Here is a 24,479-nt window from a genome sequence, read left to right on the forward strand (position 1 = left end):
TTGATTGAATTCTAATGTTGATGAACGTACCATTGTCATTATGCATAAGTATTACAAATGCTGGCAAGACAATACCAATAAGAATACATATGTAAACCCTACCACCAAGATAGTAAAACCTGAACTATTGATAGTTTTTATGGCACTGCTAAATATGATACTATATATATACATAAACCTACAGGGGCTTTGTCTACACACGTGTCAGAACAGTCGACGCAATCTATCTTTCCATCATCCTCTCTACTTTTACTTCATTCATGATTTCTCCATTCTATTCGTTTTACTTTCTCTTCCTCCATTCCACTTCTCTGTTTTCCCTACAGCCCATAACAGCAGACGTAATCCCCCAAATTCAAATTAACTTCATCAAATCAGTGTCCTTTCAAAGCACTTGCCAAACCTACGTCATATCACAACGGACATATTTTTAAGATTCGACACCTTATGAGTACCGGGAGTGTATGGAAATAAACGTGAAGTTTTACGTATACATATTGTAGTGTAATGTTACGTCATGTAAAAGATTTACTGTGATGTTTGTGCCAAAACATGATGCTTGATATGTTTTTTGGTGCTGTACATTCTCGTGTGTGACCATGTCGACCACGTGTAAGTGAAATGTTATATATAATAATATACACATATATACAAATGATAGCAAACTCTCAGAAATAAAACAAAATAATCATATACAAATTAATTGTAACATAGTCACCTCCGGTGACGAACACCCGTAATGTTAAGTATGCATCAGAGGGCCTGAGCGACCACTCTTCAACTGCCCCTTCACCCGGGGCTCTGGAATATAGTTTACGTCTGACACCACACACAAGCATCACGTGACCAATATGCGCGTGTATAGCGGCAAATCCCTGCTCAATAATAATATATTTGACAATAATCTTATCTATAAAAGGTAAAAGTTTTTAAAAATATTTCCTTTCAATTGAAAATGTGAGAATGAATAAAACAGGTGGCGTGAATATTAACGCTATATAACGGTAAGATAATATGATTTGCGCTTTCGACACAATTTTTACCTGAGTGTGTGTAGGTCCTAGCCAAAGCATGACCCAATATATACCTGATTAACATTTGAAAGATGGCGGCTGCCTTTAAGATTTGAATTGAAATGGATTTCCCCTTGGGGTACCTCAAAGTGTTTTTTTCACAGATCCTGTAATACCCGTACTTATGGAAATGTGGACGTGTTCTTCCATCACGTGACCTGATTATTCTTGGGCATTTGCCTCCTTACCTCGTTTCTTTTCTATCAAATCCTTGAGCTTCCTCATTTCCTCCTGGAGTTCATCCAACTCGTCCCGAAGTTTCCCGTTCTCTCCTGCCAGGTACTCTGACTTAGCTTCTCGTACCATCGTCAAACTTTTTCGATTCTCTCGGCATTTCCGAGCAGCTTCGTTGTTCCGTCTTCGTCTTTCAGCATATTTCGGATCAATATGGGAACGAGGATTATGTTTGTGGCCCGTCTTCCTCCCCGTTGAGGACGACTTGAGAAGAGGAAGTGGTCCCGATTGAGCAAGTGCAATCTCCGATAATTGAGCTAGACCGTTGATTAAGGGGTTACCGAAGGCGGCTGAGTGTGCAAATGATCCGTATTGGCCGGGCGACTGGGTGAAAGAGCTATACTCGCCAGGGGACTTATGACGTAACTTATGAGGTAGGGCGGTAGCCGGGGGACTTTGTGATGACATATTTTCACTTGATGAGGTCGAATTCGAGCTGTCGTTTCCAGATAATCCATGTGATTTATTAACGGTTAAGGAAAGGGGTTCTTCCTGAGCGGAATTATCATCCGAATAGTCCATGGTATTTTTGATCGATGCTGCTAGCGGAGCGGCGGTCGTTAGACTCCGAGAATAAACAGATGCCGCTGTATGCAACGAGGTAGAGACGAGTGATACGGGACTTTCTTGACGCCCAGGATAGTATGAGGCAATGTCTGAGCCAAACACAGGCTCCTGGTCTACCTCCCTCTTTATGCGCTGGGAATGTGCAGGAGGGGGCTGTCCCTCCTGTTCATCACATTCACGATAGGTCGAGGACGCATTATGGGTGGCTCCAGAAGACACGTCTTCTGAGGTAGATACTGCAACATACATCGGCATCGGACCATTGACACCGAAGTTCATTCCAACAGGCAGACCGCCAGCCATGTGTAGGAGAGGCGGGGGTACTGATGCGGGAATGCTACCCCGACCGGTTCCCATCTGCAAATATCCTGCGGGCATGCCTTTGCTTCCCGGGGACATTCCCCCAACAGCACTAGCACCCCCTAAAGGTGGACTTGAACTGTCGGACTGTTTCTTCTGATGTGAAGGAGGCTCATCATCTCCGACAAACGTCTCGTTAAGAGGTATCCCGAAACGTTTTTTAATAGCGTACAGTTCGTTCCGAAGTCCACAGTTGTCGCGCGTTAGATCTACGATACGGTTCTCTAACGCCATATCATGATATCGCCTCTTTTCCCGCGATCGCCTCGCGGCATCGTTATTTTTCCTGCGTTTTTCCCAATAGTGATCGTCTTTTTTGTTTTCTGGTATGAACTCGCGTTGCTTGCGGGCGGGTATGTACTCGTCTGGGTCTGTTGACGTCGGTGCTACAACACATGTGGGTATTGCGGTGGATTGTGAAGGATAGTCACAGTCACTCGATTGATCACTCAATGATTCACCGGCGCCATTACGGGCATTATGCAAAGTATTGATATCATCCATCGCATCACCAGTTCTTCTAGCTGCAGCATTCGAAGACTTGGTCTTGATGTCGGTGCGACTTTTGTCAGGCTCCTTTGTATTAGAAGATGCTCCTTCTTTTAGCATTATCCAGGTATCGTCGATTGGTGATGCTTCCCAGCCTAACCTGTAAACAACGGGAAAATAGCACAATTAAATATATATTTCTCAAATTGTTTCAATTATTACGAACGCAACGGATTATATGAAAGATGATGCATCGATTGTTTAATCAACATAACAGGCCAAACATTTCATAACGTTGATGTGATATTTCACGTCAGGACACATAAGTATATACCTATCTATTTAAACGATAAACCCAAATAGATTCAACAAACAGTACATATCAATACTAATTAATGTTAGTAAACATAACTGTTTATTGAGTTCGGAATAAACGTTTCCCCCTAAAAGACATACATGTATGTGAATTTCAAGGGATAGAAAATACTTGAAGATGTATATAGTTACAATTGCGATTTACAATCTCTTACAATTTACATGTGCCTCTGTCTATAGAAACGAGACAGCCATTTCTTCCCGATTTTTAAAGACATTGGAGTGAAATATCTATGTATTGTACACGTGCGGTGTAATTTGAAGTCTATTTATCAAAGATTAAAGGTGTGTTCGCTTCAAGCCACGAGATTCACAGGAAGAAAATGTTTCCTCGTCACATGCTACATATATGAACCTAACTGTATATTTCACTTGTGTATCACATTTTCTGATATAAATAAATAATAAAAAAAAGTCCAGATATTCAATAAACATCAATTATCATCAAATTTACCAAGAGAAAAGAATTACTCAATGTTTCTAAAAACGAACAAATTGTAGCACAATTGAAATACAATTCTATCAGCGCTCTAAATAATAAACACAACCTTCCCACACTTTGGCAGAATCCACTTCAAGTGTCGGTTAGGGATCAAAGGAAATCTGGTACGAGTCAGAGGTTAAATGACCCCAAAAGTCTTTGCGAGGTCAAGTGAGGTCAGTAGGGAAACGAGGGCAAACTACAAATGTACAGAGTGGATAGTAAGACTGGAGAGGGAAACGAAGGACAAAACCTCTGACCAAAAATCAGAGTTTATCGGAGTGAGTTGTGTGACAGAGCCGTTGCCCGGTAGAGCTAAATTGAAAGAACATGTAAGTTCTGTTAGAGATTATCAACTACAAAGTAGGGTGTATGAGTGGAACGAATGAGGGGGCAGGGATGACATCATCTGCCGGACAGTACCAACGACAGAGTAGGGTATGGGAGATAAAGGAGGAGACAGGAAGGGGGTCATGTGTCTTACAGTACCAACTACCGAGGGGGCTTGGGAGAGGGCAGAGAGATCATGTTTTACAGCACCATCTACCGAGGGGGCAGGGAGATCATCTGTCTTACCGCACCATCTACCGAGGGGGCAGGGAGATCATCTGTCTTACCGCACCATCTATCGAGGGGGCAGGAAGATCATCTGTCTTACAGCACCATCTACCGAGGGGGCAGGGAGATCATCTGTCTTACCGCACCATCTACTGAGGGGGCAGGGAGATCATCTGTCTTACCGCACCATCTATCGAGGGGGCAGGAAGATCATCTGTCTTACCGCACCATCTACCGAGGGGGCAGGGAGATCATCTGTCTTACCGCACCATCTACCGAGGGGGTAGGGAGATCATGTTTCTTACCGCACCATCTACTGAGGGGTCGAGGAGATCATCTGTCTTACAGCACCATCTACCGAGTGGGCAGGGAGATCATCTGTCTTACCGCAACATCTACCGAGGGGGCAGGGAGATCATCTGTCTTACCGCACCATCTACTGAGGGGGCAGGGATAACATTATCTGCCGGACAGTACCAACGACAGAGTATGGTATAAGAGACAAAGGAGGAGACAGGAACGGGGTCATGTGTCTTACTGTACTAACTACTGAAGGGGCAGAGAGATCATCTGTCTTACCGCACCATCTACCGAGGGGGCAGGGAGATCATCTGTCTTATAGTACCAACTACCGAGGGGGCAGGGAGATCATGTCTTACAGTACCAACTACCGATGTTTTTGTTTTTTTTAGGAGGGGGGGGGGGGGGGGCTGGGAGGGAATCAACTGTCTTATATTACAAAATGCCGAAGGGGCATTGGATTGAGCAGGGAGGAGATAATATGTCTGACAAGTAAAGATTGCAGAGAGGGATGTTGTAGTGGACAAGGGACATGATCCTCTCTAAAATAGTACCCACTACAGGACAGGGTACAGGATTTAGATTATCAAAGTACCAACTACAGGACACGGAACAGGATTTAGATTATCAAAGTACCAACTACAGGACAGAGAACAGGATTTAGATTATCAAATTACCAACTACAGGACAGGGAACAGGATTTAGATTAGCAAAGTACCAACTACAGGACAGAGAACAGGATTTAGATTATCAAATTACCAACTACAGGACAGGGAACAGGATTTAGATTATCAAATTACCAACTACAGGACAAGGAACAGGATTCAGATGATCAAAGTACCAACTACAGGACAGGGTACAAGATCTTGGTTACCAACGTACCCCAATACAGGGTAAGGTATATGGCTAGGGTTATCAATGTACAGAAAAGGGCACAGGATGATCAGGGTTAGGACAGTATCAACATTACAGAGTACGATCCAGGATAACTGAGGTTATGATAGTATCCACTACAGGGTAGGGTACAAGTGGACTAGGGGATTGAACGTACCTTCTATCTATACAGGGTAGGGTACAAGTGGACTAGGGGAGTGAACGTACCTTCTATCTATTACAGGGTAGGGTACAAGTGGACTAGGGGATTGAACGTACCTTCTATCTATACAGGGTAGGGTACAAGTGGACTAGGGGAGTGAACGTACCTTCTATCTATTACAGGGTAGGGTACAAGTGGACTAGGGGAGTGAACGTACCTTCTATCTATACAGGGTAGGGTACAAGTGGACTAGGGGATTGAACGTACCTTCTATCTATACAGGGTAGGGTACAAGTGGACTAGGGGAGTGAACGTACCTTCTATCTATTACAGGGTAGGGTACAAGTGGACTAGGGGATTGAACGTACCTTCTATCTATTACAGGGTAGGGTACAAGTGGACTAGGGGATTGAACGTACCTTCTATCTATACAGGGTAGGGTACAAGTGGACTAGGGGAGTGAACGTACCTTCTATCTATTACAGGGTAGGGTACAAGTGGACTAGGGGAGTGAACGTACCTTCTATCTATTACAGGGTAGGGTACAAGTGGACTAGGGGAGTGAACGTACCTTCTATCTATACAGGGTAGGGTACAAGTGGACTAGGGGAGTGAACGTACCTTCTATCTATTACAGGGTAGGGTACAAGTGGATTAGGGGAGTGAACGTACCTTCTATCTATTACAGGGTAGGGTACAAGTGGACTAGGGGAGTGAACGTACCTTCTATCTATACAGGGTAGGGTACAAGTGGACTAGGGGAGTGAACGTACCTTCTATCTATACAGGGTAGGGTACAAGTGGACTAGGGGAGTGAACGTACCTTCTATCTATTACAGGGTAGGGTACAAGTGGACTAGGGGAGTGAACGTACCTTCTATCTATTACAGGGTAGGGTACAAGTGGACTAGGGGAGTGAACGTACCTTCTATCTATTACAGGGTAGGGTACAAGTGGACTAGGGGAGTGAACGTACCTTCTATCTATTACAGGGTAGGGTACAAGTGGACTAGGGGAGTGAACGTACCTTCTATCTATTACAGGGTACGGTACAAGTGGACTAGGGGAGTGAACGTACCTTCTATCTATTACAGGGTAGGGTACAAGTGGACTAGGGGAGTGAACGTACCTTCTATCTATTACAGGGTAGGGTACAAGTGGACTAGGGGAGTGAACGTACCTTCTATCTATACAGGGTAGGGTACAAGTGGACTAGGGGAGTGAACGTACCTTCTATCTATTACAGGGTAGGGTACAAGTGGACTAGGGGATTGAACGTACCTTCTATCTATTACAGGGTAGGGTACAAGTGGACTAGGGGATTGAACGTACCTTCTATCTATTACAGGGTAGGGTACAAGTGGACTAGGGGAGTGAACGTACCTTCTATCTATTACAGGGTACGGTACAAGGCTAGGGTTGAGGCAGTACCCACTACATGAGGAGAACTAGGATTAGGACTATACCTACTACATGAGGGGAACTAGGATTAGGACTATACCTACTACATGTGGGGAACTAGGATTAGGACAGTACCCACTACATGAGGGGAACTAGGATTAGGACAGTTTCCACTACATGAGGGGAACTAGGATTAGGACAGTACCCACTACATGAGGGGAACTAGGATTAGGACAGTTTCCACTACATGAGGGGAACTAGGATTATGACAGTTTCCACTACATGAGGGGAACTAGGATTATGGCAGTTTCCACTACATGAGGGGAACTAGGAACAGGACAGTACCCACTACATGAGGGGAACTAGGATTAGGACAGTTTCCACTACATGAGGGGAACTAGGATTAGGACAGTACCCGCTACATGAGGAGAACTAGGAACAGGACAGTACCCACTACATGAGGGGAACTAGGATTAGGACAGTTTCCACTACATGAGGGGAACTAGGATTAGGACAGTACCCAATATAAGAGGGGAACTAGGTTTGGCCAGTACCCACTACATGAGGAGAACTAGGAACAGGACAGTACCCACTACATGAGGGGAACTAGGATTAGGACAGTTTCCACTACATGAGGGGAACTAGGATTAGGACTATACCTACTACATGAGGGGAACTAGGATTAGGACAGTACCCACTACATGAGGGGAACTAGGATTAGGACAGTACCCACTACATGAGGGGAACTAGGATTAGGACAGTTTCCACTACATGAGGGGAACTAGGATTAGGACTATACCCACTACATGAGGGGAACTAGGATTAGGACAGTTTCCTCTACATGAGGGGAACTAGGATTATGACAGTTTACACTACATGAGGGGAACTAGGATTAGGACAGTACCCACTACATGAGGGGAACTAGGATTAGGACAGTACCCACTACATGAGGGGAACTAGGATTAGGACTATACCTACTACATGAGGGGAACTAGGATTAGGACAGTACCCACTACACGAGGGGAACTAGGATTAGGACTATACCTACTACATGAGGGGAACTAGGATTAGGACAGTACCCACTACATGAGGGGTACTAGGATTAGGACAGTACCCACTACATGAGGGGTACTAGGATTAGGACAGTACCCACTACATAATAGTATACAGGTGTACTAGAGACATAAGCTACAATACTAACAATAAACTTGCTTTGAAGTTTTAAGCAGGGCATGTGTGTTGATGAAACTGGAAACTCGGTCATGACTTATCTGATGTTATTCGTGAATAGGATTGGTTTAAGAGGGGCACCCCGTCTTGCAGTGGAATACGTATTGGCTAGGGGATTATTTACAGTGTTTCCGGTCGTTCATCACTTCGATACTAGTAAGGTGTAGGGACTAGATTTCATTAAGAGTAGTTTGGGGAAAACCTTTTGATTCGAAAATGGGCGTTGTTCAGGAAAGAGGAGGGGCTGACTAACCTGGCGATATCACCAAATGTATTGCACGCGATTTCAAAATGGCCATGTCAAGTCAGATTAATGTGCTTAGAATAATGTCGTGATAGTTTAGAATGCCACTGTGTTCGCAGCATTACTTCACCAAATAGAACGTAAACTTATACAATACAATACAAGGATATAGTCCATCGCGCTCTCCTAATATCTACACCATGCTTGTGTCTCATTTTACCTGAATTATAATATCGATCGTCATTACGATAAAAAGCTCGCAATATTTTAAAGTAACCATTATTGATTTTTTTATCTTATCAATAAAACATTTCAATGACGGTCAAGCCAAGGATGTTTCAATGTATTTTGATCTTCCTGTGAATAAAATGGAGGTCTCGATACGGCTGTTGCACTGGGTAAAAATGAATCACTTAATTGCACTTATACATCGTATACGCCTGCGGTGATCTTTTTAAAGCTGAGGTGCCACTAACCGTATAGTGATTGGTCAGACAAGTGTCCGGATCCCCGGCAGTGGGATACGAGATGACCGGTGTCGGATGCTGTTTATCGATACAGAGTGTCCAGCAGTTTGACTGCACATCATTGTCCAAAGTTGCTGGCCAGTGTAACATGACGGATGCATCTAAGACGCCAATACTTGTGCAGCGCGGTCAATTATTGCCCGGACAATAAATCGTTCTGCGCGATAACAATAGAAGTGGAGGTCGCGACCTAATGTCCTTTATTCACTGTCAAGTTCGCCATTTTCATTTGAATAAAACGAAATCTTATGCTTCTGGTTCTCAGATATTTCCAGCATGTTTCGGATTGTATTCAGAACAATATCAATTAAAGTGGAAATAAAAACATTAAACACCAGCCTCTGTCCCATTCTTTGCGTATGTACACCTGCTCGCGTTCGTGTCCCGAATTAACCCTGACCGGTCGGATGAGTTGAGTCCGACACGGTCAGTGGGCGGACACTTTCGGGTTGGTGACGGGAAATTATGCAGAGTCCAGGGTCGGTAGTGGAGTCAAGTTTCACACGACCTCTGTTCACTTACAAATGACCAACAACTATTTAAAAAATGGAAATGAATTGGGAACATGGCTATTCCTCATTTAAGATGGGATTACGAGTCCTTACAGTATTCATAAAATGTGTCCCTACCGAAAACAAATAAAGTCGTCATTAAAAACGTGTATTCGATTTACCGAAGGATTACGTATTCTGGTTTTAATTTGACGTCAAAACTCTCTCCTATGAAGAACTATATAAATTAATACCATAAAAGAGAGTAACTAGGACGTTCAGGTCAAATCCAGATTACCACATTTTTATACCAATATAAAATCAACAAGTCACACATGTATCAAATGTACACACATAAGTACACATATATAAAATATACACATGTAACTACACATGTGGCAGCACCTCTAAAACCCAGGTACTGTTTATCATCTGTGGTTCCAATAGAGGTAACTTTCCGGCCTACTAAGCAAAACAACCTGTTCTACGTGTTATACACGTGACAAACTCTGGCCCAACCTCAGAGCGGGTAACCATGACGTCATGGTACAATGAGCGCACGCAAGTACGGTAATAACACCAACTTGAGGACAAAAAAAATCAATTGGATGTGTGGAGTGTTTGGGATGGAACAAGGGGTCATCACGGACACAAGTCGTTATTAATTCATCCAGCGGTTACATAGTACACAGTGTAATCCCTCATGTGGGGCAAGCATACCCACAGTTCATTGGGATCATTTCTAAAGATTCCAGAATTTAGTTATTGTCTTCCTAAATAATCAAATAGATTAAACTATCAACTTCCTTGACAAGGAAGGATGTTTATCTACAACTTCAACAAAGATAACATTTTATCCCGACAGCATCTTACATACTAATGTAGGAACATAACCTTTACCTCATATTTACAATTCAAAAGCGTGTGTCCTAGGTGTATCTAACATATCACTGGTGTATCTAACATATCACTGGTGTATCTAACATATCACTGGTGTATCTAACATATCACTGGTGTATCTAACATATCACTGGTGTATCTAACATATCACTGGTGTATCTAACATATCACTGGTGTATCTTGTACCATATCACTGGTGTATCTAACATATCACTGGTGTATCTTGTACCATATCACTGGTGTATCTAACATATCACTGGTGTATCTAACATATCACTGGTGTATCTAACATATCACTGGTGTATCTAACATATCACTGGTGTATCTAACATATCACTGGTGTATCTAACATATCACTGGTGTATCTAACATATCACTGGTGTATCTAACATATCACTGGTGTATCTAACATATCACTGGTGTATCTAACAACATATCACTGGTATATCTAACATATCACTGGTGTATCTTGTACCATATCACTGGTGTATCTAACATATCACTGGTGTATCTAACATATCACTGGTGTATCTAACATATCACTGGTGTATCTAACAACATATCACTGGTGTATCTAACATATCACTGGTGTATCTAACATATCACTGGTGTATCTAACATATCACTGGTGTATCTAACATATCACTGGTGTATCTAACATATCACTGGTGTATCTAACAACATATCACTGGTGTATCTAACAACATATCACTGGTGTATCTAACAACATGTCACTGGTGTATCTAACATATCACTGGTGTATCTAACATATCACTGGTGTATCTAACATCACTGGTGTATCTAACAACATATCACTGGTGTATCGAACAACATATCACTGATATATCTAACATATCACTGATATATCTAACAACATATCACTGGTGTATCTGACAACACATCACTGGTGTATCTAACATATCACTGGTGTATCTAACATATCACTGGTGTATCTAACAACATATCACTGGTGTATCTGACAACACATCACTGGTGTATCTAACATATCACTGGTGTATCTAACATATCACTGGTGTATCTAACAACATATCACTGATGTATCTAACAACATATCACTGGTGTATCTAACAACATATCACTGGTGTATCTAACATATCACTGGTGTATCTAACATATCACTGGTGTATCTAACAACATATCACTGGTGTATCTAACAACATATCACTGGTGTATCTAACAACATATCACTGGTGTATCTAACAACATATCACTGATGTATCTAACAACATATCACTGGTGTATCTAACAACATATCACTGGTGTATCTAACAACATATCACTGGTATATCTAACAACTTTTCACTTGTGTATCTAACAACATATCACTGGTGTATCTAACAACATATCACTGGTGATATATCTAACAACATATCACTGGTGTATCTAACAACATATCACTGGTGTATCTAACAACATATCACTGATATATCTAACAACATATCACTGGTGTATCTAACAACATATCACTGGTGTATCTAACATATCACTGGTGTATCTGTATCTAACAACATATCACTGGTGTATCTAACAACATATCACTGGTGTATCTAACAACATATCACTGGTGTATCTAACAACATATCACTGATGTATCTAACAACATATCACTGGTGTATCTAACAACATATCACTGGTGTATCTAACAACATATCACTGGTGTATCTAACAACTTTTCACTGGTGTATCTAACAACATATCACTGGTGTATCTAACAACATATCACTGGTGTATCTAACAACATATCACTGGTGTATCTAACAACATGTCACTTGTGTATATCACAACATATCACTGGTGTATCTAACAACATATCATTGGTGTATCTAACATATCACTGGTGTATCTCACAACATATCACTGTCGTATCTAACATATCACTGGTGTATCTCACAACATATCACTGGTGTATCTAACAACATATCACTGGTGTATCTAACAACATGTCACTGGTGTATCTAACATGTCACTGGTGTATCTAACATATCACTGGTGTATTTAACATGTCACTGGTGTATCTAACATATCACTGGTGTATCTCACAACATATCATAAGTATTTCTAATATAATGTCTTTGATGTATTTAATGGTTTTGACTACAAACTTTAGCTAGTAATAAAACCATTCATTTACACAGATTGTCTTAGAATATTGATAAAGGTGTCAAAAATGCATTTACATTAAGAAATAAGTGATGCCTTTTATGGTTTCGACACGTGCGGTTCTCTGTATGATGACGACACAGATGATGTCGTCAATCTGTCGTCATGGAAACATGCTAATCGATTTGTCTTAACGAATGGCACTCACGACTTCAATCAAATGTACCTTTTGATCATATAAATGAATGTGTGACTAGAATCCCTTCATAATTTCAAGATAATCTCGGATCCAAAAATAGGATCCGCGAAATCAAACAGTGACGTAATGATTGACGTGATATGTTCATAAGTGTTGTTTTAAAACGTCCAAACAAAAACTACACTTAATATCGATTGATCACGTGTAAACGCGAGATCAGCTTAAGGAACTTCTGCGATGAATCAATAACCTATATCAACCGACAATTTCCACGTGTTCTGATAGGAGTTTATGGAGTAATGTCACCTTGCATGAACAAATATGGTCACGTATATTACAATAAACTTAATATTGGTGTTATCTGAGTGAAATTGTACGACATGAGTTTTCTCCACTAGAAACTATGTCAGATTATCACAAAAAAAGGAAAACAAGTTTTTTCGCTGTCTTCACCATAAATACAGTTTAAGTCATTATGACACACCATAGTGTAGGAATGTCAACACTTACACATCATTTCAATGTCGCCTTTGAAGACAAGCAATATCAATCCTGATTCACTGTCACTTGTATCATCAAAACTTTACTCCCTAAATCCCTAAAGTATGAACGGTAAACAATGCAATACGAATTTAGGGGACAGAAGGGCTCGTTCGTTTAATTATCAATATTACAATTGAAGCACATGAAAACTTCGACAAATATATATCGCTTTGTCAAGTTAGAATACTGAAGTTCTGAGTGTCATAGTACACTTACATAACTTCGTCAAATCCAAATAAAACATGTAGACCATAACGTTTAATCCAATCAGTAGCGAGTAAATGGAAGCCGTTTGAATGATGACTTTTGACATGCGCATTGCACACTAATAAGACCTTCCAAAATATTTAATAACACCACTTAAATCAGTATTCCACTCGTTTTCCTGAGAAAATTGATGGGAAAGTACGTAAGAGGCGGAAATAAAAATCGGATAAGAAATGTTGATAACCACAAAACATTCATCTGAATTGTTATATAAATAACATTTTAAAAATTATACATGTATCCGGGTCTCTGTTGAGATTTGTATTCATCATCAACGCTTGACGTTAAGGTTTTTAGAGTATAAGAAGGTCGGTTATCATACAATCGGTGTGACAGCATGCATAGTGTCTTGTTTCAGCGTTTATACTATATGTGTCGTTTCTACCACGTGTCAATCCGTCAATTACAAGGCTACACAACCTCTTGGCCGCTGATACTCGATTTACACTCACCCGTCCGTTCTTTCACACCACCAGGATTTGATCCAGTTGGTTGTGTCATTGTTGAAGACCTTGTCTCCCACGTTAGTTGTGGTGTTCTAACTGTTCAACAATATTTATTTATGTTTACCTACATTATAACCAGTAGCCGCAGCTCCAAGGTCGTTAAAACCTTGACAATAACACGTGAGGACTATTGATTTACATACACAAATCCTCACAGTACTCGATGAAATAATGCGATACAGAATGTATATGTTTTTTGTCTTTTTGTCGATTTAACAAGAACATTTTTATTTATGTTTGTGCTGATTAATGGAATTCGTTATCGCTGTTTGTTGTTATTTTATGGTTTGCTACATTTACGTATCGTGTGACGCTGTTGTTCGTGGGCGTTGTTTGTAAGGCTGAAAATCGTACATGTATACTGTTTGTAGCTGTTTACTTTCAGCTTGTTTGTGTTTACAGTGTTTGGTGTGTTATTTTGTGGGACGTTGATTGTAGGTGATGTAACATGTTTGTTTATACTATGTTTACAGTGTTCCCCCTGTTTTTATCATATGGGATAATTTTGTTTCTAGTCTACTTGTATTGTTATCATTGTTCTTTTAGTTGTTTGATACTGTTCCCTGGGTTTGTCCCGTGTTTACATCATTCCTTGTGTTGTTGTTTTGTATACAATGTTCCTTGTGCTGATGTTTTGTATACAATGTTCCTTGTGCTGATGTTTTGTATACATCATTCCTTGTGTTGGTGTTTTGTATACAATATTCCATGTGCAGATGTTTTGTTTACAATGTTCCTTTTGCTGTTGTTTTGTATACAATGTTCCTTGTGATGTTGTTTTGTATACATCATTCCTTGTGTTGTTGTTTTGTATACAATGTTCCTTGTGATGTTGTTTTGTATACAATGTTCTTTGTGTTGGTATTTTGTATACAATGTTCCTTGTGATGTTGTTTTGTATACAATGTTCCTTGTGTTGGTATTTTGTATACAATGTTCCTTGTGATGTTGTTTTGTATACAATGTTCCTTGTGTTGGTATTTTGTATACAATGTTCCTTGTGTTGTTGTTGTTTTGTATACAATGTTCCTTGTGTTGGTATTTTGTATACAATGTTCCTTGTGATGTTGTTTTGTATACAATGTTCCTTGTGCTGGTATTTTGTTTACAATGTTCCTTGTGTTGTTGTTGTTTTGTATACAATGTTCCCGTTGTTTTACATTGTATGCTATTTTTTTGTGTGTACCATGTTCCTTGTGTTGTTGTTTTGTATACAATGTTCCCGTTGTTTTACACTGTATGCTATTTGTTTTGTGTGCACCATGTTCCTTGTGTTGTTGTTTTGTATACAATGTTCCCGTTGTTTTACACTGTATGCTATTTGTTTTGTGTGCACCATGTTCCTTGTGTTGTTGTTTTGTATACAATGTTCCCGTTGTTTTACACTGTATGCTATTTGTTTTGTGTGCACCATGTTCCTTGTGATGTTGTTTTGTATACAATGTTCCTTGTGCTGGTATTTTGTTTACAATGTTCCTTGTGTTGTTGTTGTTTTGTATACAATGTTCCCGTTGTTTTACATTGTATGCTATTTTTTTGTGTGCACCATGTTCCTTGTGTTGTTGTTTTGTATACAATGTTCCCGTTGTTTTACACTGTATGCTATTTGTTTTGTGTGCACCATGTTCCTTGTGTTGTTGTTTTGTATACAATGTTCCCGTTGTTTTACACTGTATGCTATTTGTTTTGTGTGCACCATGTTCCTTGTGTTGTATTAGTATTCCTGTATAATGCTATTCCCGCTCTATAGATGGTTTAGATTGTGTTGTTTGCTTTTTATTTACGTATCCATCAATCTGTTTTGATTGTTTACTCTGTTTGCTGCGTTCCGGATATTGTTTAGTTTATGTTTTGTTTACTGTGTTCCCTGCTTTAATGACTTGTTTGTTGTGTTGATAAAATGTTGGTGTTGCTTGTCATGTGACCACATTTTAATGCTGGTACTGTTTATATCGGCTTCTTTGTGTTGTTGATTTTTTGTTGTGTTTCTCATGTTGGTTATGTGTTCAACGTTTCTTTTGTGATTTTCTAACCCCCCCCCTCCTGTGTGTTTGTTTTTTTGGTTGTATTTGTTGCTATTTCTTTGTTCAAAAGTTTATTCAATATATATTATGTTTTCAATAGGATGTTATTAATATGATACTTGTATCTTTTTTTGTTTCCTGTCCACAAGTGTATTTAAATTGTGTTGCGTTTAGTGTTTACTTTCGTTTCCCGACCACGAGTGTTGTTACTTTTTATAGTCAAGTATATCATCTTTTGGTGTAAACAACACCACGTGACTCATCGATAGATGTCCCGGTCGATGTAACAGGTCACGAGTGCGCCGAACATACCACCTGTCTTTCTACCACTAATGAAAAACTTACCTGTGAAGACGGTGTAGGTGTGTAACTTCTGCTAAGAACCCAATAACCAGAGTCACGCATGTTTACCGGTCTAAAAGTTTCACAGCAGATAGACTAGGGGTATTTTATGTTATGATTACCTTAATTTGTTTGCTAGCTTAATCTTTTTCAGTTACATCAACGTAGTCCAACTTCTAGCATGTCTGAATAGTCCTAAATAGGAGATCGAATACCGCGAATAAAAATCTAGGACTCTATTTTCTGGTACTAGAATTATTATTTTATTCAAATTTAAATTTTTTTTAAATGCCGATATATTGAGGAGATTCCGCCTGTCTGAACAAGCAAAAACCCACTATTGTTTGATATTTATATCCTATTTGTTTAACAATGGGGTCCATGATAGTATATTCTAATTGTACCATGTAAACATTATGTATATATAACGTGAATGTATACAAATGTCCCTATCTCTTTTCGACTCCAGTAAGTACACACTTGTGTAGATCGGAACCATTGTTAAGTTTACAGAGAAGGTCAGTGGCCACGTATAAATACACTGTATATAGGTATAATAAGACTGTTCAGAGAATTACTCAACCGATGTGTATGACGCGATCACTGAGAGGAGTGTAATATCTCTATAAACGACAGATGAATCACTCGAGGAATGGGATCATCATATACTTGTTTAACGCTTTTCTACGTAACTACAACCTCTAAAGCCACTCCTTCAGATTGTACACATCAATACCATCAGATATCAAATACACAACTTTCCTTAAAGTCAACACAATTTCTCCCTATATTCAACACAATTTTCCCCGGTGTTCACACCTTTTCCCCCTATATTCAACATTATTTAATACCCTTATATAATACATATAATAATATATATATTCAACACATTTTTTTCTTATATTCAATACAATTTTCTCTGATATTAATATAATTGCAATCATTGTAAAATACCAGTATTTATCATTAAAGTACATTCAACAACCAGTGCTCTGTATAATTAGGTTCTATATGTAACACATGTATTCGTCATTACCTGTTCTACACATAGTACAATTACCTGTTCTACCTATACCACAATTACCTGTTCTACATATACCACCACAATTACCTGTTCTACACATATCACAATTACCTGTTCTACACATACCACAATTACCTGTTCTACACATATCACAATTACCTGTTCTACACATAGTACAATTACCTATTCTACCTATACCACAATTACCTGTTCTACATATACCACCACAATTACCTGTTCTACACATATCACAATTACCTGTTCTACACATACCACAATTACCTGTTCTACACATATCACAATTACCTGTTCTACACATACCACAGTTACCTGTTCTACCCATAGCACAATTACCTGTTCTACACATAGCACAATTACCTGTTCTACACATAGCACAATTACCTCTTCTACACATAGCACAATTACCTGTTCTACAAATATCACAATTACCTGTTCTACACATATCACAATTACCTGTTCTACACATAGCACAATTACCTGTTCTACACATAGCACTGCTACCTATTCTACACATTACACTTGTACAAGCCAATTACGAACTGTGTCCTAACTACATAACACAATTTAGAGTATTATTTCGTAATATATATTTTTAAAATATTTCATTCTTACTCTAAGTCAGCATCTAAAAATATACTCCGTTTTACCCATAAAACTTTCAAACCATTGCTCAAACAACCCCCTACAAAAAACGTTCTATTTCATCGTCACGAAGAGAAAATATAATTCGGAACACTTTTTTATAATTTAAATCATAAGCGAATTCAGAATAATTTGACAACAAACTTATCTGGATCATAATACCAATCCACAAGGTATCATGGTTGGCGTATGTTGGAGTGTTACGTGGCTTTAACTTCATTGTCAGCTATGTAAAAAAGAAAGAATTGTCTCAAAAGACTGAACGTATTGTCAACGTTACATCAAACAGTAATCTCAGACGTACCTACCTTACATTTTTAGGCCAGAGATTGTCCAAACGTTGGATTTGGAAGGCCTGAGGAAATCGAGAGGCTACGGCCATCATAGGTTATTTAACTGCACTGGTAGCAAAAGACACCTTACGCAACAGCGCCGTACCATGATGTAAACAAGAAACTTACGTAACCACTGCCTATATCTAGCCGAGTCATGTGACAGCTGAATATACCGTGTAGCATGGCAGTTATTCACACCAACTGAACAACACCTTAGCCTTAGCCTTGTGGGGTCGTATCATTGTAGTGTAAGTAGCCGGCCCAGCTCTGGTCAATACTTAAAAACAGTTGACCTGTTAGTAAAATGTGTCGGATGTTGATAACCAATAGTGTTTCCTTTGGACTGTGTCACTACAAGGTTGAGTAACACAGTGTTACACCGTGTGTATGTGTACACAACTGCGGTTGCCACATTTTATCCACTTAGAAATATATTGCGCTATCTCTGAACAAACAAGCGACTGACCTCCCAAGACCCCGATACACAAAGGGGAAGTACGGTGTAATACTTACCTTCTGGCTTGCCGGCCTCGTCCTGTTGGAGTCACACATTAACATAGATAGTAATTCCTGAGTAATTTCACGAGGTCCCTAGATCCCGCAAAACACGTCCAAGTTCCAGGTAGATGCTGCAAAACAGTAAAAATTATATAACTTGTTAAAACTGGACATTCACAACGCTAATCACGTGGTTCGTGAACTGAAATGACCTCCAGTGTATAGTAGGGCGAATACAACAGCGCTTTACGCTACCTCGCTGGCCGGCAATTGGTCAGCTGAACCGACTGATTACCACGAGACGGGGCTACTCTCTTGTCCAGACTTACCTTACAGGTTTCGGGTTATCTGAGGTGAAACAGCCATTGAATCTGAGGGCTGAACTCGGGACGAAGCGGGGCCATGTCCTCAATAACAGTTGTGACCCGGCACAGATGCGTGCGCATGCAAGTTATATAATGGGCGCGTAACGTATGCCGAGCTGATATGTTCTACAGAATATAGGTCACCAATAAATCCCCACATATTTGCTTTACTAGAAAATACGAGCCAATCCTGGCCTCGATAGGTAATGATGTCAGGCCACACTCTACCCTGGATTGTGTAATGAACTGGGAAATACCGAGGAACACAGCACATATATGTACTCATGTGTGCTTAAGTGCGTTTGTGTGTGAACACATAGAGGGTGACAGGATATTGTCAAAGGCATGCTAGCTTTAATAACAAGAAAGTAGATGATATACTGTCGTTAACAGACAAAGAAAACTAAGAATGATAAAGAGGTTGGCTTTGATCATACGGTTCATGACCCGGTAATCTATATCTGTGAAGCGTGAAAATCGTGGTCAAGCGTCTTAAAAGTGGCCTATTATCTGTTTCACAGGCGTTTTGCAGTAGCTTCCGTTTTAAAACTATACATTTCATGTTATTTTGGTGACTGAGAGGCCAAGGTTAAATTATCAATGGTTAACGAGCCGAGGCCAGAGACTACCTTAGGCCTTTAGCCCGGTAACCGTAAATAAGAATATAAACTCCTGCATTCATCGCTGAATATATACATATATATATATTTACCATATACCCGTGCTCCCATCCTAAGCGCACTGACTTTCATGTACTTTTACAATTCGTGGCAATCGTAAATATAATTTGATATTTATTTTCCTTGTTTTTTCATGATATCGTGTAAGGGAAAAAGGCAAATCATGCGTCCCTAAAGAGAAAAAAAAATAGGGAAAATAATTAAAAATCCAACGAATGTGTGAATTTTGCCCCTTTCCTGGTGCCTTACTGGCCTCTGGAGACCGCAACAGACCACCTAGGTTTCTTCTTTGATGTGTGACAGAGACAGCTGTTTCGCTGGCTGTGTTGGTTTTTTATGCGAGGTCAGCGGGAGGGTAAGCCCGGCCAGTGGTTCTCAAACACATTTGCATAAAGCACTCTCAGGCCTCTCCGGACCGTCAGCGCAGCCATTCAACCATTGCAAACTTTGATCGATAAAAGCCACGAGTTACCATGCCAACATGTACTTTGTTACCATTTTAGCTAACTATCATATTATGCCTCGAGTTCAAGAACAAAACAAATATAATTATGTAAGGTAGAGCTTTACTGTACATCACGGAGCTTGTAAACACTGATAAGCGTGCTCCTTCTACAAGCATTAAACGTTGTCACTTTTTCTGCATGTGTGTATTACGTATGTAGCCAGGCGTAGGAAGTCGGTCAAGTGAGAGCACACGTTTGTAACTAACCCCTACCGCTGTGTGACGTAAAAGACAAGCTCGGGCATGCGCTTTAATCGCACGGTTGACTTTGCAAAAAATGTAATACTAACATGAGTGATATGAATGATTATAGATACATGTTGGTTTGTAAACATTGTCCTGTGTATATTAAGTCTAATAGACCTCGACCACAATGCCATTCATACGTGTATGAATGCAGCGCGGTTGCAATTTCTACCGAGTCATTGATGAAAATCAATTACGGCTCTGTGATATATAACTTCCATTCATGCTTTCTACGGCTGCGGTGCTAATTTAGATCCCATCTCATGACAGCTGTTGGTAGTTTAGTGATAAACTGATAACCAAAAAGCACTCATAAGTTCACAGCGCTGTATGGTTCTCGACCACTGTTCGCAGATCTTCAATGGCTTAAATTGCGAAATATTTAAAAGCAACAATCACTTTCAGTTACGTGTTATCAGTTTTAGTCACATAATCAGTTTCAATCAGTTACGATATGTCGACGAATAGTATGACTCACTGAGCTATAATTATCCACGAAATCAAGTGACCACGAAGAAGTGTCCACGAAAACTAAGCCCCACAAAAATAGGATTTTATAGTAGTCGAGTAAAATCTGTTTTGGGTTTTTTTAAGTCGCAGTTTTAATTGAGTATAATCAATTTTGTGAAAGTCACATTTTTAATTGAGATTTCATTTATAATCACAAGTGATCAGTTTCAATCACAGGTAAGTAAAAAGAGAAGTAAAATATTATCAGTTAAGTTATTGTTTGAAAAAAGTATAATCAATTTTAATCTCTTGATCTCATTTTGAAGTCACATTTTAGTCCAGTATAATCAGATTTAATCAGCTTTTGTCGAGTCTAATCAGGTTTCATAACATGTCATAAGTTTCAGTGAAAATTTTAGTTCTTTGTACTCAATATCGACTATAATTGGTTTCCATGGCATGTTATCAGCTTAAGTCACAAGCCAAGTCGAACAAACATCAGTTTTAGTCACAGTGTAATAATGTATAATCAGTTTTAGTCACAGTCTGATAACGTATAATCAGTTTTAGTCACAGTGTAATAACGTATAATCAGTTTTAGTCAGTCTGGTAACGTATAATCAGTTTTAGTCAGTCTGGCAACGTATAATCAGTTTTAGTCACAGTGTAATAACGTATAATCAGTTTTAGTCAGTCTGGTAACGTATAATCAGTTTTAGTCACAGTGTAATAATGTATAATCAGTTTTAGTCACAGTCTGATAACGTATAATCAGTTTTAGTCACAGTCTAATAACGTATAATCAGTTTTAGCCACAGTCTAATAACGTATAATCAGTTTTAGTCACAGTCTGATGACGTATAATCAGTTTTAGTCACAGTCTGGTAACGTATAATCAGTTTTAGTCACAGTGTAATAACGTATAATCAGTTTTAGTCACAGTGTAATAACGTATAATCAGTTTTAGTCAGTCTGGCAACGTATAATCAGTTTTAGTCACAGTGTAATAACGTATAATCAGTTTTAGTCAGTCTGGCAACGTATAATCAGTTTTAGTCACAGTGTAATAATGTATAATCAGTTTTAGTCACAGTCTGATAACGTATAATCAGTTTTAGTCACAGTCTAATAACGTATAATCAGTTTTAGCCACAGTCTAATAACGTATAATCAGTTTTAGTCACAGTCTGATGACGTATAATCAGTTTTAGTCACAGTCTGGTAACGTATAATCAGTTTTAGTCACAGTGTAATAACGTATAATCAGTTTTAGTCACAGTGTAATAACGTATAATCAGTTTTAGTCAGTCTGGTAACGTATAATCAGTTTTAGTCAGTCTGGCAACGTATAATCAGTTTTAGTCACAGTGTAATAATGTATAATCAGTTTTAGTCACAGTCTGATAACGTATAATCAGTTTTAGTCACAGTCTAATAACGTATAATCAGTTTTAGTCACAGTCTAATAATGTATAATCAGTTTTAGTCACAGTCTGATAACGTATAATCAGTTTTAGTCACAGTCTGGTAACGTATAATCAGTTTTAGTCACAGTGTAATAACGTATAATCAGTTTTAGTCACAGTGTAATAACGTATAATCAGTTTTAGTCAGTCTGGTAACGTATAATCAGTTTTAGTCAGTCTGGCAACGTATAATCAGTTTTAGTCACAGTCTGATAACGTCTAATCAGTTTTAGTCACAGTCTGGTAACGTATAATCAGTTTTAGTCACAGTCTGGTAACGTATAATCAGTTTTAGTCACAGTGTAATAACGTATAATCAGTTTTAGTCAGTCTGGTAACGTATAATCAGTTTTAGTCACAGTGTAATAACGTATAATCAGTTTTAGTCACAGTCCGATAACGTATAATCAGTTTTAGTCACAGTCTGATAACGTATAATCAGTTTTAGTCACAGTCTAATAACGTATAATCAGTTTTAGTCAGTCTGGCAACGTATAATCAGTTTTAGTCACAGTCTGGTAACGTATAATCAGTTTTAGTCACAGTCTGGTAACGTATAATCAGTTTTAATCACAGTCTGGCAACGTATAATCAGTTTTAGTCACAGTCTGGTAACGTATAATCAGTTTTAGTCACAGTCTGGTAACGTATAATCAGTTTTAGTCACAGTCTTATAACGTATAATCAGTTTTAGTCAGTCTGGTAACGTATAATCAGTTTTAGTCACAGTGTAATAACGTATAATCAGTTTTAGTCACAGTCTGATAACGTATAATCAGTTTTAGTCACAGTGTAATAACGTATAATCAGTTTTAGTCAGTCTGGCAACGTATAATCAGTTTTAGTCACAGTGTAATAACGTATAATCAGTTTTAGTCAGTCTGGTAACGTATAATCAGTTTTAGTCACAGTGTAATAACGTATAATCAGTTTTAGTCACAGTCTGATAACGTATAATCAGTTTTAGTCACAGTGTAATAACGTATAATCAGTTTTAGTCACAGTGTAATAACGTATAATCAGTTTTAGTCTGGCAACGTATAATCAGTTTTAGTCACAGTGTAATAACGTATAATCAGTTTTAGTCACAGTCTGATAACGTATAATCAGTTTTAGTCACAGTGTAATAACGTATAATCAGTTTTAGTCAGTCTGGTAACGTATAATCAGTTTTAGTCACAGTGTAATAACGTATAATCAGTTTTAGTCAGTCTGGTAACGTATAATCAGTTTTAGTCACAGTGTAATAACGTATAATCAGTTTTAGTCACAGTCTGGTAACGTATAATCAGTTTTAGTCACAGTCTAATAACGTATAATCAGTTTTAGTCACAGTCTGATAAAGTATAATCAGTTTTAATCACAGTCTGATAACGTATAATCAGTTTTAGTCACAGTCTGATGACGTATAATCAGTTTTAGTCACAGTGTAATAACGTATAATCAGTTTTAGTCACAGTGTAATAACGTATAATCAGTTTTAGTCAGTCTGGCAACGTATAATCAGTTTTAGTCACAGTGTAATAACGTATAATCAGTTTTAGTCACAGTCTGATAACGTATAATCAGTTTTAGTCACAGTGTAATAACGTATAATCAGTTTTAGTCAGTCTGGCAACGTATAATCAGTTTTAGTCACAGTGTAATAACGTATAATCAGTTTTAGTCAGTCTGGTAACGTATAATCAGTTTTAGTCACAGTCTAATAACGTATAATCAGTTTTAGTCACAGTCTGATAACGTATAATCAGTTTTAGTCACAGTCTGATAACGTATAATCAGTTTTAGTCACAGTCTGATGACGTATAATCAGTTTTAGTCACAGTCTAATAACGTATAATCAGTTTTAGTCACAGTCTGATAACGTATAATCAGTTTTAGTCACAGTCTGATAACGTATAATCAGTTTTAGTCACAGTCTGATGACGTATAATCAGTTTTAGTCACAGTCTGATAACGTATAATCAGTTTTAGTCACA

At 38.7% G+C, this 24,479-nt stretch overlaps 1 protein-coding gene across 2 annotated transcripts; it reads right to left on the reverse strand.

The window, feature by feature from the left end:
- Positions 1-850: 850 nt before the first annotated feature.
- Positions 851-18,893, reverse strand: LOC132557380 (transcription factor atf-2-like). 2 transcript variants are annotated; one of them, XM_060221884.1, is made up of 2 exons: positions 18,804-18,893; positions 851-2,883 (listed from the first exon to the last, which is right to left on the reverse strand). In XM_060221884.1, the coding sequence occupies exon 2, from the start codon at positions 2,841-2,843 to the stop codon at positions 1,236-1,238; it is 1,608 nt and encodes a 535-aa protein (XP_060077867.1). In that variant the 5' UTR covers positions 2,844-2,883; positions 18,804-18,893; the 3' UTR covers positions 851-1,235. The 2 variants fall into 2 exon arrangements, with proteins under 2 accessions (XP_060077867.1, XP_060077866.1); XM_060221883.1 differs by lacking the exon at positions 18,804-18,893 and adding an exon at positions 18,264-18,338.
- Between the last annotated feature and the right edge of the window lie 5,586 nt (positions 18,894-24,479).

This window comes from Ylistrum balloti, unplaced genomic scaffold, assembly GCF_031769215.1.
Source record: "Ylistrum balloti isolate Yb309-2 unplaced genomic scaffold, AGI_CSIRO_Ybal_v1 Utg370666, whole genome shotgun sequence".
In the NCBI taxonomy this organism is placed as follows: domain Eukaryota; kingdom Metazoa; phylum Mollusca; class Bivalvia; order Pectinida; family Pectinidae; genus Ylistrum; species Ylistrum balloti.